Source organism: Hippoglossus stenolepis, chromosome 11 (genome assembly GCF_022539355.2).
Source record: "Hippoglossus stenolepis isolate QCI-W04-F060 chromosome 11, HSTE1.2, whole genome shotgun sequence".
NCBI lineage: Eukaryota > Metazoa > Chordata > Actinopteri > Pleuronectiformes > Pleuronectidae > Hippoglossus > Hippoglossus stenolepis.
In genome coordinates this window covers 11,709,752-11,727,827 of record NC_061493.1, presented here as the reverse complement: position 1 = coordinate 11,727,827, position 18,076 = coordinate 11,709,752, and the positions used below count along the sequence as shown (strand labels likewise).

General features: G+C 41.7%; 3 protein-coding genes across 3 annotated transcripts; 1 reads left to right on the top strand and 2 right to left on the bottom strand.

Annotated features, from left to right (window-relative positions):
- Nucleotides 1-1,354: 1,354 nt before the first annotated feature.
- Nucleotides 1,355-4,061, top strand: ndufa13 (NADH:ubiquinone oxidoreductase subunit A13). Its single transcript, XM_035169627.2, has 5 exons — nt 1,355-1,510; nt 2,564-2,642; nt 2,741-2,812; nt 2,925-2,994; nt 3,823-4,061. Exons 1-5 carry the CDS (start codon nt 1,417-1,419, stop codon nt 3,940-3,942), a joined length of 435 nt encoding a protein of 144 aa, XP_035025518.1. The 5' UTR covers nt 1,355-1,416; the 3' UTR covers nt 3,943-4,061.
- Nucleotides 4,062-6,072: 2,011 nt separating this feature from the next.
- Nucleotides 6,073-9,351, bottom strand: cirbpa (cold inducible RNA binding protein a). Its single transcript, XM_035169625.1, has 7 exons — nt 9,204-9,351; nt 8,415-8,547; nt 8,198-8,304; nt 7,904-8,048; nt 7,606-7,801; nt 7,432-7,487; nt 6,073-6,518 (listed from the first exon to the last, which is right to left on the bottom strand). The coding sequence occupies exons 2-7, from the start codon at nt 8,512-8,514 to the stop codon at nt 6,481-6,483; spliced, it is 642 nt and encodes a 213-aa protein (XP_035025516.1). The 5' UTR covers nt 8,515-8,547; nt 9,204-9,351; the 3' UTR covers nt 6,073-6,480.
- A 2,644-nt stretch (nt 9,352-11,995) lies between these two features.
- Nucleotides 11,996-16,987, bottom strand: LOC118117427 (midnolin). The gene is made up of 7 exons (XM_035169623.2): nt 16,533-16,987; nt 15,965-16,052; nt 15,812-15,874; nt 14,457-14,954; nt 14,194-14,299; nt 13,491-13,739; nt 11,996-12,679 (listed from the first exon to the last, which is right to left on the bottom strand). The coding sequence occupies exons 1-7, from the start codon at nt 16,739-16,741 to the stop codon at nt 12,507-12,509; spliced, it is 1,386 nt and encodes a 461-aa protein (XP_035025514.1). The 5' UTR covers nt 16,742-16,987; the 3' UTR covers nt 11,996-12,506.
- Between the last annotated feature and the right edge of the window lie 1,089 nt (nt 16,988-18,076).

Below are 18,076 nucleotides of genomic sequence, written 5' to 3'. Positions count from 1 at the left end.
TCAGGATGATATATTTAGTTTTTTAATGATGCTCATATGATCAAGTAAGGGAAATCACTCATGGAGTAAATGAGATCAGCGCGTTAAGAGGATATAAAACGTTTAGGCATGTCCCAACAACAACTAAGAGAGGAGAGGATAATGTAAACACCTCTGAGCACATTGATTAAGCATACGTGGCTGTGAGATGGAAACAGGAAAGACTTCTGGAGGCTGACGACACCCTCACAGGCCTCTATACATTAAAATATGAAGCTCAGAGGAATACACCCATTACACTTTATCTACTTAGTATCACTACTCACTTATACTTCAGAGGGACTGTTGTACTTTTACTTAAATGAACTTCAATTCAGATCACAACAGATCTCTGCACTTACACTTTGCATACTAAGTTTGAGACCTTACAGTATATACACCCTCTTTATGTGCAGTTGTTGACTATGCTACATTTATTCGACACCTGTACTATCTAGGGTCTGTGTCAATTAAGATTTTAATGTTTAAAAAAACATGATCACCTTAATAAAATAGCTGCATTAATGGTTAAACGGGGCAATAGTATTTAAAGTGTTTAAAATTAACTTAATTTCACATTAATAACATTAACAATACATGTTTATTATGTATTATATGTTTATCATCAATAATAATCCAATAATATAACTATAAGAATGTAACTGAAGGAGGCATTTTGCTGCATAATAAGGACTTTCACTTTTAATCCTTGAATTATATTTCTGCTTCTATACAATTCATCTGTAGTTATACTCCAGTGGAATTTTGGATGACGGAGGATTTTAGCTTGTAATAAAGTATTTTATACTGTGGTTACATTTGTTATGGTCAAGGATCTTAAAACTTCTTCCACTGTCTCTCAGATGTTATCTGTTGTGGTTATTTGTGACAAAAGAACAATAAAACTGCTTCTGCATGCTTCATAATGCAGTTTGAAACGTGTCTGTATGTGGATACCTTAATACTTATATTATACTATACTATACTAATAGATTTTCACATACAGGGAATTTGTTTTGGTGTGTTGGTGCATGATGATGAACATAGTAGAAAACCAAGAGGAAATTTAAATCTTCTTAAAAAGCAGGTTCATTGAGTTAAGGAGGAGGTTAATGACAAGTACAAAAATCCTACGTGAAAACTGTTCAATAAAAATATGAAAACATATTATATTCACAATCCCAAAAGATAGAAGTGGACGTGTGAGCATTTCAAACACTGCAGTATGTTTTCATGTGTAGGGTTTGTAGTGAAAGACCTGGTGCGTTTCGAAGTAGTAGTTCTCACTGTGACCGCAGGGGGCGGCAGCTCAGAGCGCTGCCGCAGCTTTCCTGCGCGAGTGAACAAGAGTGTGTGTCTGTGACGTCAGCTGCGTGGTGTTTTGGAGGCTGGAGGAAGATGGCCGGGTCCAAGGTGAAGCAGGACATGCCTCCTTCGGGAGGATATGCCGCGTTTGATTACAAGAGAAATCTGCCGAAACGAGGGCTTTCGGGTACGTGCACCTGACACTCAGTGTTACACTTTATACTTTGTGCACATGTCCAGACACAAGCTGGTAAAACACGTTAACTGCCTGACACTCACTTCCCACATAGCAGCTAATGCTAACGGGTCAGCGCCGGTGGGATGGAAACAGGCGATAATCTGCTAAAATCGTAATATTAATGCTGTTGTTGACTCTTTAATGAATAGTTGTGTCTTTTAACAGGTTCCAATGAGACCATGTATACACATCAATGTGTCTAAACAGCATTTCTGAACGAGTTCTTCTTGACAGCAGTGATAGCTGCTTGCTAACTAGCTAACAGTGGCTCTATTATTGTATCGTAAATGGAACATGAGTTTATTAAATTAATCCTATTTTGAAAGATGGTCACTTAAGCATCAACTGCTCATTTAACGTCTTAAACCAACAAAAAGAGATAAAGTTAATAACCTGGAACTGGTGCTACACATGAATCTGTGTCTGTACAGATCACACACTGGATTAAAACGCTACTAAAAGATCACATGTTGACAGGACAAGGAGTTTCATAGAAACAGTCGCACTGTCTTTATTATGTCACATCTTTATCAAGCTATTGTCGGGGGGGGGGACTAGTGATCGTGGTAAAATCAGCTGCAGATAGTGCACATTTCTGACCTAGTTCAATAAAGTATCATTACTCTAGTTACTCTATCGTTTCAAAAAACTGGTTGTGAGTTAAGCTTCTGAAGGTTAATTCTATCACACACACAATGACAGTTAGTCATTAATATATATATATATATATATATATATATATATATATATATATATATTTATCATTTATTCCATGTAAATAATTCCATTTGTAACACTAAGGGAGAAACTGGGGAATGTACAAAGATCCTATTGTTCTGTCGTTAACTGGGATGCACATATCATTTCTGTATTTGTATATTGAGGTTTATTTTGATACTGATATTGTGGTTGAAATGAACCATCCTAAATTCAAATGTAAATCATCTGTGGTGAAATTAAATGTTGCTGTAAATTCTGACTCTTTCATTCTGTCATCAACAGGATACAGCATGTTCGGCATTGGCATTGGCGTCCTGGTGTTTGGCTACTGGAGGCTATTTAGGTGGAACAGAGAGAGGAGGTAAGAAGACACATTGGGTTTTGCTCTCAGTAAAACTGTGTGATCATAACACAACAAGCTAAACTTGGTGTCGTTGTTTCAATGTTTGTATTTCGCAGACGCCTGCAGATCGAGGAGATGGAAGCCAGGATAGCCATGATGCCCCTGCTGCAGGCAGAGCAAGATCGAAGGTGACCATTTAAAAAAGCACAGCAAAAAAAACAACACAATTAGTGTTTTTGTCTGGTGGCAAAACCTGTAGTGTAGCTGTTTATGTAACAGTTACATTTCCTCTCTGTCCAGGACCTTACGAATGCTGAGGGAAAATTTAGAAGAGGAGGCGGTTCTCATGAAGGACGTTCCCGGCTGGAAGGTAAATCTTTGTTCTAGTAGCCCACTAGTTATTTTTGTCTGAAAAGTATAAACAAATAACATTGTAAAATATGCCAAGTGGTTGATAGAGTTATCGCCGGTGTCATATTTATTAACCCCTGAAACACATAGTCCTATATAAACATGCTGATCTGTTTTTTCTTTTTAGTTTCCATGTTTGCTTTTAAAATATTTAAGTATTTCATCTTCAGTTGTTCTTAAAAAATCTTATTTTTGATTTTCATCCTTTCATTTTTAAGATTATGCTCTTTAAAAAGACGCTCAATTTTGTGTTAATCCGCCTTAGTTGTTTCTATCGGCTGTAGCTTCAGGGTGTACTGTGGACAATATCTCAACCAGTGACCATTTAACATTTTATACCTTATCTGTATTTTGACCATCAGCAAATGTATATTACTAAACTGAGATCTGAGTATCTGCTTCTGTGATCAGTGTACTGTAAAGAGAGCTACAATAACTGTAGTTGTGGATGTGTTGTTGCCGTAAGTACTCTCTAGAAAGTCTCATTCACACAGATACATCTTCACTTCTATTTTCCACCTACCTATGAATGTACAGGTTGATTTGGTAAAGAACTTTCCATAAATTGCAGAAATCTATTTTAGCTTTAGAGAAACTGATATTGAAAAACAGGATTAAGGCAACGATAATACATGAAAACCTTTCAAATAAAATAATTTTTTCAGAGTATGTCCCAGACAATTTGTAGAAATGTTGAATTAATCCGTCTGGGCTGGTAAAAAACATGTCGCAATAAACCTGTTATCAGATGCAGCATTACGTCACGGTCTCTCCAACACTTGTGCAGGTTGGTGAGAGCGTCTTCAACACAGACCGCTGGGTCGCCCCTCTGACAGAGGAGCTGTTCAACCTCCGGCCCCGTGAGGAGCTTTTGCACAAGCGCTTTGGCTTCTTGTGGTACGTGTAGTCACCACCAAGACAAAGTGTACCGAGCTGCACCTCCTTCCTCAACCAGTATCAAGTGGACCTGAGTGCTCACGCAATTCTGCTTGTAAATGTTCAATATTAAAATTATTTTGTTTCCTGTACCTTATCCTGTTTTTTTTATGAAGTATACAGAATTCCTATGAAGGATCCTTTCCAGCAGTACACAATATATTGACTCCAACACTATACCCAAGTTTTTGCTTTAGAATAAATGCATCCCTTATTTTGCTACGGTTTTAATTACCAAACCTAAAATCAGATCCACCTGGACCAACATGGATTATGAACCACTACCATAAACAAGGTTAAGCAGAAAGTCTGGATACTCCAACTCACTATTTAAGCTTGCTAAAATTTCCCTTTTGAGAATTTGCAATGACGAGTTCTCAGGTTACCACTTCTCATGACTACTAAACAGAAATAGCTTTTAACTGTTCCACTAAGTGACCCATGAAAATGTTTGTCTTCAGGTGAGACAGGATGTTTATTTAAAGCTACATTACAAATAAGTGTTTTACATGAGGAATTAGTTAAGTAAACATCTTGTGTGAGAATTTAAATCCAATCTCAACACAAGTGTAAACCATTTTAACTAAATAGATAAAATTGAGGAAACATGCAAAATAAAACAGCAGTTTGTCATATTGAGTTTTATTTATGATATTGCGATACAAAAACATCAAATGGCAGAGTAATGCACATGTCTTGTGCACCAATTTCTTTCGCTTTGCCAAGATGGTAAATACTCTTCCATGCCAGAGAATTCGAATGTTGCGCCACTGTGCACACAGTTCTGTCGTCCCGCCAACATTTAATAACCATAAAGGCCATGGCCGTTTAGTTGGCAGGCTCCTCCCATGTAGCCACTGCATACATCTGCTGCACGTTGGCCCTGAAACAGGAAATAGAGAATCAATCAACATGGCAGATCTTTATGCAACAACGTGGCCTAAATAGTTGTCATTTAATACAAAACTTACCTGATCAACTGCATTATCGCTGAGATCTAAAGCTGCCACTTGAGCTGTGAGGGGATCCAGTGTTGCCTCAGACCATCTGTTCAATCTAAAGAAAGAGATTAAGAGATGAATTAAGTCTGGCAACTGGTGCTTTTGACAAAGACATAAAAAAAGTATGCATGCAACACTATTCATGAGTCTGAAACTCACCACTTATTTCATATGTAAGGGTGCAAAGAAAAACAACTGAATAGCCTAAGACACCTTACACATCAAATAGGACTGCTGTGGGGCATTACTGGAGCAAATTTGAGGACTAATGCAGTGAACAGAAGTGGACTGAGCACAGTGCTACCCATGACTTAAGAGGCCAATGCTTTTTGTGGACGAGGTGGAGCTCTGCATTCCCGGAGTGTCACAGAGGAGCTTCCCCCCCTCGAATGAAAATTTAAGTGTCAGAGAAGAGGCCATGGCATGTTGGTAGGCGACATCTGAAGCAGAGGACTAAAACAGCGACTAACTTTGAAGGTATTCATGGAAACAATGAGAACTGAGTTTGAAGGATGTGAGCAAAGCAAAAGGAGATTTTTACCTCACGTGCATTGGCCTACTTTCTCCACATATGACCTAGGCAAGAGAGCAGCTTTCATCTGAGGAGCACTTGTTGGTAGACGCAACACTTCGCTCTCCAAGGACTTGTAGGTTTTTGAAGTGGCTGACCTCTTGAATGTAATGAAGCATTAACATGACCAGACACCAGCTGATGTTTTCCCAGCAATTCCTTGTGCCACTTTAAGGGCTATTTAGTCAGACCTCATAAGGTGTGATCTGTTTTCTATGATGTTTAACATATCTGACTAACAAGTTGTTTGAGACACTCAGAATTCACTGGGCCAAAATGCAACTTTTATGATCTTAGGAAATCAGACAGTCTGACAAAAGTGGACGTTTACAAATTTCACTAAATTCTGCAAGACAACGTGAGACTAAACTGCCAATTTTTATTTTCCCTACTGAGACATCCATGTTTAATGTCAGTGCTTTCCGCAGGTGACTTGATTCTCACGCAGCAAATTACATTAACACATGAGCCTACAGCTCTCAGCTTTACTTCCCCCATGCGATAGTTTCGAAAGGCAAAAGAATCAAGATTATTTTCCACAGTCTGTTTAATAGGCTCCATGAAGCCAAACTGACAAAGAAAAAAAAACGTTGATCATACAAAGAACATAAAGTACAAAACTGTTCCCGGTTGAGATATTACTTTGGGGAAACGAAGGTACATTTTTCGATCACTTAAACAAGATTAGTCCATTTTACAGCACATTTAAAATGCAGATGTTGAGCACAGAAGATACCTTGGACAGACTGTAGCATGCTGCAATTTGCAACTTCATGAACAGCCGGCCACTTCGGATGTGTAGTTCACCAGTCTGAAAGGAATTCACTCTTTTGGGAAATTGAACACACAGGAGCCTCAGCTAAACTAAGGTTGATAGTAAAAAGGAATTTAGCATCAAATCCCCGGTCTGTTCTACAGTTAAGGGATCTCTTCTCACTCAGTCCAAATCCTGACAAGTGGTAGTCGAGTCAGTGACTGAGAAGGGAAATGAAGTACAAAAACAAAAAAAAGGTCAGATATTTCAATAAAAAAAACTCAGAATCATATAAGGAAACACTAAATGTGCTGGACAAGAAGTCTACAGCGACTGTAGTGGCTGTTCAACAAGAGCCATGTGGAGAGCTGTCTGATCCCCAAAATGGGACTTAAGTTATAGTACTTATCAGATTACAGAGATGCCCTTTAGTTAAACGGTCTTTTGGAGGAATAAAAGATGCCCAATCAAGCATGGTTAGAGTCTGGAACTGCAATTTATAACATGGGTTGTTAAGGAATGACCAAAACTCATGGCTACATTGTTTTAAGATAATTGAGCTACTACAACAGAACTACAAAACTAAGGTCAGCAATAACACGTGGACATTTTTCTTGAGGAGCGCATCTTTGAAATACAGCCAGCCAAGTGATGATCTTGAATCAGGGAGACGTTTACTCGTTTGTAGCTGAGGATAAGAAGTGGGCACACAGGTAAAGACACTGAAAGTTCCAACACTGGAGTCTCACAAAATCCCCTTCAACCCACCAGTCTTAAAACCCTCCCTCATTTTGCTTGCCTAAAGGGTTCCATCGGCTGAGATACGAGCAATGTAATAGTAAATGCCACCTAAGGTGTTTCAAATCGGCCTGGTTATCACAGTGGGATGGGGCTAGTAAGATCGGCCATCAGTATCAGGCGAGACATCAACTTGGGCTCAAGTATAAGACTGAGGGGCATACGCAATTCATGTCTTCACACGTTGGGGCTGTGAAACTGCCTTAACACAATGTGGATGTATGATGAGGATTAAGAAATCCCATTCTACGTATTCTAAGTATTTAACATGTTTTTTGAGATTGAAAATGTCAGCCCCAACACAAGTCTACATAAACTCATATCATTCATGCTTACCATAGCTGTCATATCCTTCACGGTAGGAACTAGAGCGCTCACCATATCCCTGACCCCTGGAAATTCAGCAAACAAGTTTGATATTGATTAGCATTTAATTAGTTAAGCAATTAATTAGCACCCTAGCAATGTGTCACCAACTAATCGTTTTCATTCAGTGTTTGCACAACTTACCTATTGTCTCTGTAGCCGCCGCCACCACCGCCGCCTCCTGATGAGTATCCCCCACTCCTGTAGCCGCCGCTGCCGCCGCCACTACCACCACCAAAGCTCCTCTCTCCACCTCCTCCACCTCCACCAAAGCTTCTGTCACTGTAGCTCCTGTCCCCATATCCCCTGTCGCCATTGAAGCCACCACTTCCACCGAAATCTAATGAAAAGACAATCAGTAAGTAAGCAAGTGACCAAATGAACAAAATAACAAAAATAACAATTTACAAAAAAGTTTTTAAAAAAGGGTCGCAATACATACTGTCCTCACCCCGGGAGTAACCCCGGCCGCCCCTCCCCCTGGAGTTGTTGAACCTGCCACCTCGTGGTGCTGAACCAAAACTAGTTCTTTGACGTCCACCTCCCTTTCCCGCTTCATCAACGCGAATCGCCCGGCCATCAAGAGTCTGGAACACAAAACCCTCGTTAATATATATACACACAGACGTCAACAACGAGATGGATGGACCGCTTCGATACAGAAGGGAAACAAATTATAGAATTTTAAAATTAAAATCTAATACACATATGTGTATAAAAATGATAACATGTTTACCTTGCCGTTCATTGCATCCAATGCATCTTTGGCGTCTTCTGCGTTGTTGTACTTAACAAAGCCGAAGCCACGAGACCTTCCGGTCTCTTTGTCTCGGATCACGTCGACTAAAAGAGGAAAACGGTCAAAAAAAATTAATATAACCCGTTGAAATACTCGATCGTGTCGAGTGGACTGTGATTTATCAATGGGAAGATTGAAATGTAGGAGGCGCTACCTTTCTCGATGTTTCCATATTTGCCGAAGGCCGCGCTGAGAGACTCCTCGTTGGTCTCAAAGCTCAGTCCTCCGATGAATAATTTACCTTCGTCCGACATTTTATGTGTGGTTAAAAAACACACCTCAAACACCTACAGGCACAAAGAACACACACATTTGTTAAACCACCGCTACTTCGGTAAACATCGACTGCCGCGTATGTAGGTCACTGGTACCGTTACACGAGGCAAGGTCCACCCCTCCCTGCGCAATCGTGCAAAAATCAAAAGTCCGGCGCTAAACGCGGCATCAAACTAGACTACAAATAAAATGGTTTAATTTCATTCGGATTCGTCGAAAAAACTCCATTAGCTAAGTGGTGCATAGTTAGGCTTCGGGCCTGCAAGCGTGCCTCGGCTCAGTTAGCGGATCAGCTATCATCTTGTCCTGTGGGCGCCATTTTGTAGCACCGAGCTGATGCGTCCACTTTGTTTCACGGGCCGCCAGTTACCGCCGCCTCATTCTCCGCGTTATATAATTGTAGCGATTAGCACGTATTTAGAGATTAGCGGAATCAAAATGATATGTTCCATATTAATTACAACGGAACAAGAGAACATCGCTTAAACACGGTCGAATAAATCGTTTTCGCACATTTTCTCATCATCGTGCTTTGTTCGAAACACGGTTTCTTAAAAAAATTAAAAATACCATAAAGCAGAAAACACGACAACTCGCATCAATCTGTGTAAGAAACAAAGAACGCGAGGAGAAATGTGCGCATGGTGCGTGTTTAAAGAGCATTTACCGTTTCTCTGTCAGGCAGCGGAAGGACGATCAGCGGAGCCGCAGGTCGAATGAGGGAGAATGGAAGCGGCGCTCGGCTTTTCAGCGCTCACCCGGCTCTCTTCTTCTGCGGAAACTCGACACGTAACACGCCGGCTCGACACCGCCACCTACCGAGCCGGCTGGTCTAAGCGCCACGGGTTGGGGGGAAAAAACAGAATATCTCCTCTTTGATGAATGGTACGTCTGATGTGGATTTTAAACAGAAACACAGTTCACCCCTCTTGTCAATAATTACAATCAATAATCTATTTCTCCCTCACGGACAAAAATCCACACATGAATCTAAATGTGCCATCTGTAAAAAAAATTTAATAAATATACAAAGAAATGGTCTCGCTCCAATTCGTTTTCATACCAAGTGATACAACACCCAGGATCACCAATATAAATATGAATAGCTTTTTATTGATGAAAGCAGATCATATACTATTTTATGAGAGGAATTCATTACACACACACTCTTCTTCGGATTGCCCTGCATTCCTCGTAGATGCAGATCTCGTAGAAGATCGTAGATGTTTAATGCACTGAATGTAAGTCGCTTTGGATAAAAGCTTCCGCCAGAAGACATGTGATGTGATGATTTTGATTATTACAAATGCTTTACGCAACAAGACGCATTTAATTCGACCAGTATCTGTTGATTACTGCATCTCTCAGGTCTGTAAATCCTCTGAACTAAAGTGGGGGACAATGTGCACAGAGTCACAACAGCAGCAGACATGTTTACGTTCCACAGCACACGTGCAGGACGCACACGTAGATACTGTGCGTGGAGCGGACATAGCCGCACTCCTTACGTATTGTGCTGATTTGAACAAATCTCAGCCACGAACTCCCCAAATACAAACAGTTTATTGAATCAAAAAGAGAGGAGAACGCTCTGGATCGCTGTTATACAATAGCCCACCGCGGTGCATTGTGGGACACTCTGACCACGCCATGGACAGAGTGATTCCCGCCAACAGGCAGAAAGGAAAGCTCCCTCTCTGGTGTTTGCACTGCACTGACTGACTGCTGCATCAGGGTGAGTTACAACAACGACAAACCCGGGTTCACAGCCGAACTCGCACAGTGAAAGGGATAGTTCACCCAAAAATGAAAATGCACTCATTATCTAGTCACCACTATGTGGATAGAGGGGTGGGTGACGTGTTTAAGTCCACAAAACACGTTCAAGGGTAAACAGTGCAACAGCTTAATCCAATTCAATGGAAGTAACTAGTGACCACGTCTTCAAACATATAAAAACAAGAGAAAAAAAAACATTAAATGCCTCATGGGGTGTCATTCAAGTGCCCTTCAGCCCCAGACATTCAAATTCGACAAATGGCGTCATTTAGTCCATGTTTTTTGCCTAAATGTCTCTGATATCCTCCTCTGGAGCAAGCATTCGTGTGTGGATCACAGCAGACATTTAGGCTAAAACATGGTGTCAATTATGCTGTTTCAAGTTGAATTTGAATGTTCTGGACTGACAGACACTTTGATGACACCACAGGAGCAGTATGAAAGTATTTTATGTTGTTTTCTTTACGTTTGAAGAATCGGTCCCCCAGTTCTTTCAATTGTATTGGATTAGGCTTTTTGCCCCTGAAACTCCAAAAGTGTACTCAAGTGGTCTAAAACACTTCACCTACCCCTCCGTTGGGATAGTGGTGAGTAGATCAATTTTCGGTGAACTATCCCTTTACGGTTGATGAAGGAGAAGGCATTTAGGAGTGTGGATATGTTTAAAGAGTCCAAGTCCAAGTTTAGAGATGCTAAACAACAGTACTCAGAGAACTTTCAACACTAATTCTATGCTAACGACTCTGCTTCTGTCTGAAAAGGGCTCGGACAGATCACAAACTACAAACCTTCAACCCCCACTCCATTAACTACTTGCGCCTTTAACCAGCTGAACCAGTTCTACGGTAATTTTGAAAGACAATGGTCTACACCAACAACAGCTCAGCAGGGCGCAGTGACTCTTCACACCTTCCCCCTCTACCACAGTGTCACCCATTTCCATCCTGAATAGGGGAGTCAACCAGCTCTTCAGGAGACAGAACCCCCCGCAGAGCAGCTGATCAGCTGTCTCCAGTGTTCACAGACATTTTTAACACCTCACTGGAGACATGTCATATGCCACCCTGCTTCAAATCCTCCACCATCATCCCCAAAAAGCCAAGGACCACAGGACTTAATGACTACAGACCCGTTACCCTTACTTCTGTGGTAATGAAGTCTTTTGATCGCTTAGTCTCTCCCACCTCAAGGACATCACCAACCCCCTCCCAGACCCTCTACAGATGCGGTAAATATCGCTCTCAACTTCATCCTCCGGCACCTGGACTGCCCAGGAACCTATGCTAAGATCCTGTTTGTGGACTTCAACTCTGCATTCAACACTTTAACCCCCTGCTCTGCTCCAGGGGTGAGGAATAACCGAAGTGTCCCCCTTCGCTAACTTGAATGTGTCCTGGGCGTCTGCAGTCTCGGGTTATAATCCATCTTGAGCTAATGAAACTAGCCTGACTTTTTCTGCAGATGTAATCCCTTCCATTGCTTCCAAATCATCACATGCTGTAGGGAAATAAATGGAATATTTACCTAATATGACATATATATGATACATGGATGTGTGATTGTGTTAATTGTGGATAGGCGAGTAATCCTGAGTGAATTAACATGAGAAATGTCGCTATCAATGACAAAGAGCAGTAGATGAATAGGCTACTAGAAAAGGACTTGATAAATTCAGAGAGCCCAGGTTTTCACACTTCTTCCTTTATTCCTTGCATATTTTTTCCTTCTGACAATTGCATGAGCAAAATATTTTGAGCAACATCGTCTACATAGGTCAAAACATACAGTTTACATTCAAGACATGTATAGTTAAGGCATTTTACACATAAAACACACACAACAAGAGGTCTTTGTCCAAACAACACAGACACATAACAAGACAAAAATTACACCTAAGCTTTTGTGGCATATGCTACACAACAATGACAACCATTAATGGTCGGAGATGAAATAAGCTCAGTGTGACGACAACCACAGGAATTTAGAGTCCTCAGATCTTTTAATAATACATTCCTCAGAAATACTCAAAGTATAAAATCAAAGCACAGAACCTCTGATCTTTTTTTGGGGGGAGTTTACTCCACTGTTATTTCACCTGTTGCACAAAGGTTTTTCAATGTTAGTTGCTTCTATTCTTCAGTAAGCTGCCACTGCTGTCACAGTGAGTGGACCTCTCGTGTCCGGTTGTCTTTCAGGGGTGGTGTTGACGATGTTGGTACGGGTGAGACGTTTGTGAGAGGTGCAAGTTCCTTCGAGACCGCCTGCGGAGGCGCCGCTGATGCATCAGAGACTGGAGGTGCTCGAGCTTACACTGCAAGTTTTGATCCTCCTCCGTGGATGAGCGCGGGACGGGACTCTCCTTATCTACAGGACAGAGAAAAAATAAACTGTCAGACATACTACATAAAATGTAAGTTGTCTTTAAGTGGGTTCTGCCACAAGTCGAGACATATATTCATGTTGGAAGAGCAAGAAGTGGAGAAAATAACTTTCTTTGATGGGGAATAGGACACACACATACTTTGCTATGAAAGTATTCATGGGAAATGAAGTTCACACATGTAAATCCAAGAGAGAGAATGAATAAATTGATAATGAAAGCAATCTGGAAATAATCAAAATAATTTAAACGCATTTTGCAGGTAACTACAATGGCTGTTAGAGCGTGCAGACCTCCACCAAGGCCGAACACTTTCTTTATAAAACCACACTCAACTTCACTAGATGTGGATATTTATTTGGATTTGCCCACACTCATAAAGATCAGTCCCTTCAAGCAATGTTAAATAAAGTGGAAAAAACCCTCTTGGATCCTCTTGGTCAAAGGAAAGATAGAAGTCCACTCAAACTTGTATGGTTAACTCGTAGGCTTCACCCCACATACATGACACTGAGGTCGCTACGTTTTACAGTTCTCCCACTCCTCTGTGTGAATAGATATTTGAAAACTAGCACAGCACTGAAACTTTGGTCATTGTCATGCAAACCTCTTGAACTTCTGTTGTGAAGTGTTGGATTAAGACTCTCTCTGTTCATATGGACCCTTATATTCGCCGTCGTCCCTGAGATTTACTGTAGGCCTATACATTTTGTGTGTAAGTATATAGTCCTGCAATGTTCAATGGCACAGTTGCTTGTTCTCTGTGTTTTCAACATGAAATCTGGTCATGCTGACCTGGAGCTGTGCTGCAGTGCTCTGCCCTCTGGGTCACCAGTGGTTTGGCTCTTGCTCTGCTGGGCCCCTCTGCTGTGAGCACTGGCCTGACTGGGTTGTTTAGAACGGGACAGTGGCGCTGAGAGAGGGTGGGCGGTGCCCCCTGGTGGTGACAGGCAGCTCTGAGTAGGTCGCTGAGGATCTGGAGGATGATGCTGACTCCACGGCGGCGATGGCTGATACCAGTCTGACTGTGAGGAGCCAGACTGCCTGATGGGCAGAGGAGAGGAAAGAGAGAGAGAGCAGGATATGGATGAAAAAGTTCAAACCAACACAGTTGAAAACTGAGCTGCTTTGTAACCATCGCATAGGAGGTTATGTTTTCAACCACATTGTTTGTTTGTAAGCAAGATTACACAAAACTACTAACTATCGGATTACCACAACATTTGGAGGACGGATGTGGTACGGGTAAAGACAAAACCCAGACATTTTGGTCCGGATGCAGGGTTTGTTATCCCTTTCTTAAAAATTGTGAGATCAGGTGCTTTCATAATTTTACTTGATTTCTCAGAGAATAATCATGGATCTTGATGAAAAAAAATCTGACATGTTTAAAACCATGTTAATGGTGGTTTTCATAAGAGGCCTGTTGGGCCTTGGCAGAAGGCTTAGGCTTTACTGTGTGTTGTGTTTTCTGCTGCTTCCACAGAGAGAGACTTACCAGAGAACGTGCCGGAGAAGACGCCTGGAGAGTGGCTCTCAAAACTCTCTATGACTGCTCCTGGCTGCTTGCACAGCTCTGCAGCTGAAGACGCATGATCATTAGTCTGTGAAAAAGAAAGAGGGAAAGTTTATCTCTTGGTTTCACCATCTGTGAAATAAAAAGGGGAACTAGAAACAACTGGATGTTTCCTTCACTTTTTTTTACAGTTTTTTTGTGAAGGTTATGTTATTTACTTCTGCGGTAGAATATGTGAAGCTAACCGTTTTGAAGGTTGAGGCCGGCACTGGGCTTGGGGGTCCAGGACTGGAGCCGGTTGGAGCAGGTGAGCAGACTGGTGTGGCTGCTTGTTGAGGACAGCCGAGACAACCAGAAGGCAGAGAAGGATCACAGGGAGATGTGTGTGTAGAGTGACAGGATTGAGGTAGAGATGAGCGTTGTTGGCCGTTTACAGTGGGGACAGTGGTGGATGAGTGGGGGGTGGGAGCTGTTGCGATTAATGAAGTTCTGGGTCTTTGAAAGCTGTGTTGGATCGGGGATGTAGAGTCAGCAGATTGAGGTGAGGGGGTTTGGGGAGCAGGTGAGGTAGTGGAGGCAGAGCCAGGGTGGCTCATGCTGCCAGTCGTCTGGACTCTCATGCCCCCGACCTGCTGCAGCTCCTTCACATCCTGCGCCGACAGCTGGAGCTGCACGTACATCACATGAGCACCGATTCCCAGGTTAATGGTCAGAGGGGAGTGTCCAGACAGGAAGTCACTGATCTGCACGATAGTCAGGAAACAAACACTTCAGCCGGTGACAGTGAGTTTGGCTGAACTGACAACACCAGGGGCAGATATAGGATTTTTCTAAATCAGGGGCCTTAAAGGGGCCAAAATCATTCACAGTCAATTATACGTCCATCATCCATGCACAACTCCTGCTTCAGTAAGGTGCACGTTAAGGTCATTCATTGTTTACTTTTAGCTCTATAGTTTTGAGCAAAGCCACACCACTGAACATATTTGAGAATTGTTCGTCAAACAGTATTTGTGAATGTAACACAAACTAATTATAGAGGGCTGGCTACCATAAAAAAAAAATAAAAAAAACTGCAGGTCAAATTCATAATCAAAAATTATTTCATACAAATCTTGTATGAAATCATTTTTCGCCTTTTAAATTAACTTTAAGCAACAGGACTCTGCTATACCTCACATGAAAGGTTAGCGTGAAGGTTTGGGAATGGAAGTCAATGCGATGTTCTAATAAGGACATAGCTGCGCAAACGTGTGTGTGTGTGTGTGGGATGTTTGCAGAATGCAGGTTTGCACATTTTTCCACATAGGAATGTGAGGGATCTTCTTTTCCTGTACATTCTCAGCTGAGCTGTTGTTCTCAAGTGAGAACTACGTGATGTCCACTTTAGATTATAGTTTATCGACACAAAGCAGGCCTGGTTTTAAATTGGGAAATGTGTGAGGGATTTTCTGACCGGTCTCACAAAATATGTGACACCAATGCATAGTTTGAATTCTTCCAAGGACAATACTGTTATTTCTGCACCACATTCAACAAGTTGTCTTACTACCTGTTTGCAGCATACGGTGGCCCTTCACATTATACATCAAAATCTCACCTGAGATTCGGTTAAACTTTCCAAAACGTCCATCACAGTCCTCTCAGCCCTGGCAGTGGAGCACTGGCAGTAAAAACAGAACATTTCCATGAAGCCTGATGTACGTGTGTAAGCGTCAGTTGACAAGTGAAGGATGTGCATCGGCTTACTTACGACTAAACCAGCTTCGATGACAGGGACCAGGGTCAGTTTGCTGCCATCTGCTACTCCCAGCTCCTGCAGTCTTCCTGCTGTCAGCTGCCTGGTTCGTAATATTTGTATTATTGTATGTATGGCAATTTGTATTCATCACGAGGACACAGTTTCACATGTAAGTCTCACACACACACACACACACACACACACACACACACACACACACACACACACACACACACACACACACACACACACACACACACACACACACACACACACAAATGCAGGTCTCTATAGTTGTGAGGACACCTATTGACATAATGCATTCCCCAGCCCCTTACCCTAACCATCAGAACTGAAGGCCTAGCCCGTACCCTAACTGTAACCTAAACCTAATTCTAACCCTATAACCAAGTCTTAACCCTCAAAAAGCGATTGAATTTGTGAGGACCAGACAAAATGTCCTCACAACGTCAGAATGTCCTCCAGATTATGCTATAGAACCAAAATTGGCCCTCATAACTATAGCTAGAACACACACACACACTTAATGATTTACCAGCATGCAGGGTCTGCAGCCCACCTGTCTTTATGCAGCAGCACGGCTCTGTTCCTCTGCAGCCTGAGTCTCTGGGAGATCCGTGTCCTCAGCCCCTCCACGGTCTCTCCCCGGGGGACGGTGAGCTCCACCGGGCTGCCAGTGGTGGAGGTGATGGACAGACGCATGGTGGACTGACCGGTGGAGGCTCCTCCGGCCCCGCAGCCGTACACATCCCTCCGCTGCTGCTCCATCCAGCTGACAGTGTGAAACCTCCCAGTTCAAACCAGACTCTGGTCCAGAATCAGCTCGCACGGGATGAGACAGTGTTTCTCTTCTGGGTTGTGATTCTCATTCCTCCGTGAAAAACTGTGACGCGTCTTTAAACGTCTTTAAAAACCGAGGATTATAGGTCGATTTCACCGCAACAGTTTCTCTTCCTGTCTGAGAGACGCAGCTTTACTCCACCGAGCGTAAAACACCACAGCCAACTCCCTGTAAGCCCCGCCCGCCTGGACACACAGCCAATCAGCGAGAGCCGAGGGGACAGTCAGCCTGTACTGTCCAATCAAAACGCTTTATTCCCGACGTGGCTCCACCCTACTTTGTGCCACACTCACCATTCATAAATGATGCAATGAACACAGCACACCACATTTTGTACAGGATGTGGAAATGTTAGTTCTACCACATCCATTATTATTTTTTGATTTATATCTTTTAAGAATTCAGTTTGATGAAATGATCGTCTGCATCAATAATCCCTTTTGTATTCATATTTTTTAAAGATTTAAATACCTGACTAATTAAATCATTGACTACATCAATAGCTCTAATTCTGTTAATATTTTTTAAGACTTCAAATATCTGTCGAATGAACTGATGGACTATATAGGTAATTTATTTTTATTAATATTTCTAGATTTTCAAATATCTGTAGATCTAAATGATTTACCTTATCAATAGTATGATTTCTACTCATAATATCTTTAATTTCAAATGATCGACTGTATGTTAGATTTTAAATGTTTAAATATATTGTCACTATTGAAAGCTTCTTCAAGATAATTCATATTTCTGGATTACTGACTGTGACTCAAGGCATCATGAGAAACACATCTAGTTGGATTCCACCTCCTGTGAGGGTGATTACTGCCCTGTTGCCCTGGAGGGGTTTTTTGGTTGATGACACACAGGTTGATGTGTCAAAACAAATTGCAGGACACGGATGATACTAACATCAATCACTGACTCATCAGTTCATCTGTTTATGTGGCGTGAAACAAGGCATCACCTTGAGTTGTGAAATCGGAGCTCACTGATCATAAAACCAGTATCAGATAATCTGGATCTTCTTGTTAGCAAGGAGACATAGACACTGGGCAAAAGATATGCAGGTAAGTCAGGTTGAAAGGCAAAATATATATAACTTTATTTTCTAAAATATATAGATAAAAATACAAATTTGTTTTAGACATTTGTTATGGATAGAGGATATGAAGAATGAGCCATCATAGTAAAATATGTGAGCTTGTGCAACATAAATAACAAACTTTTATTCACACACCTGTCCTCCAAAGCATATATGG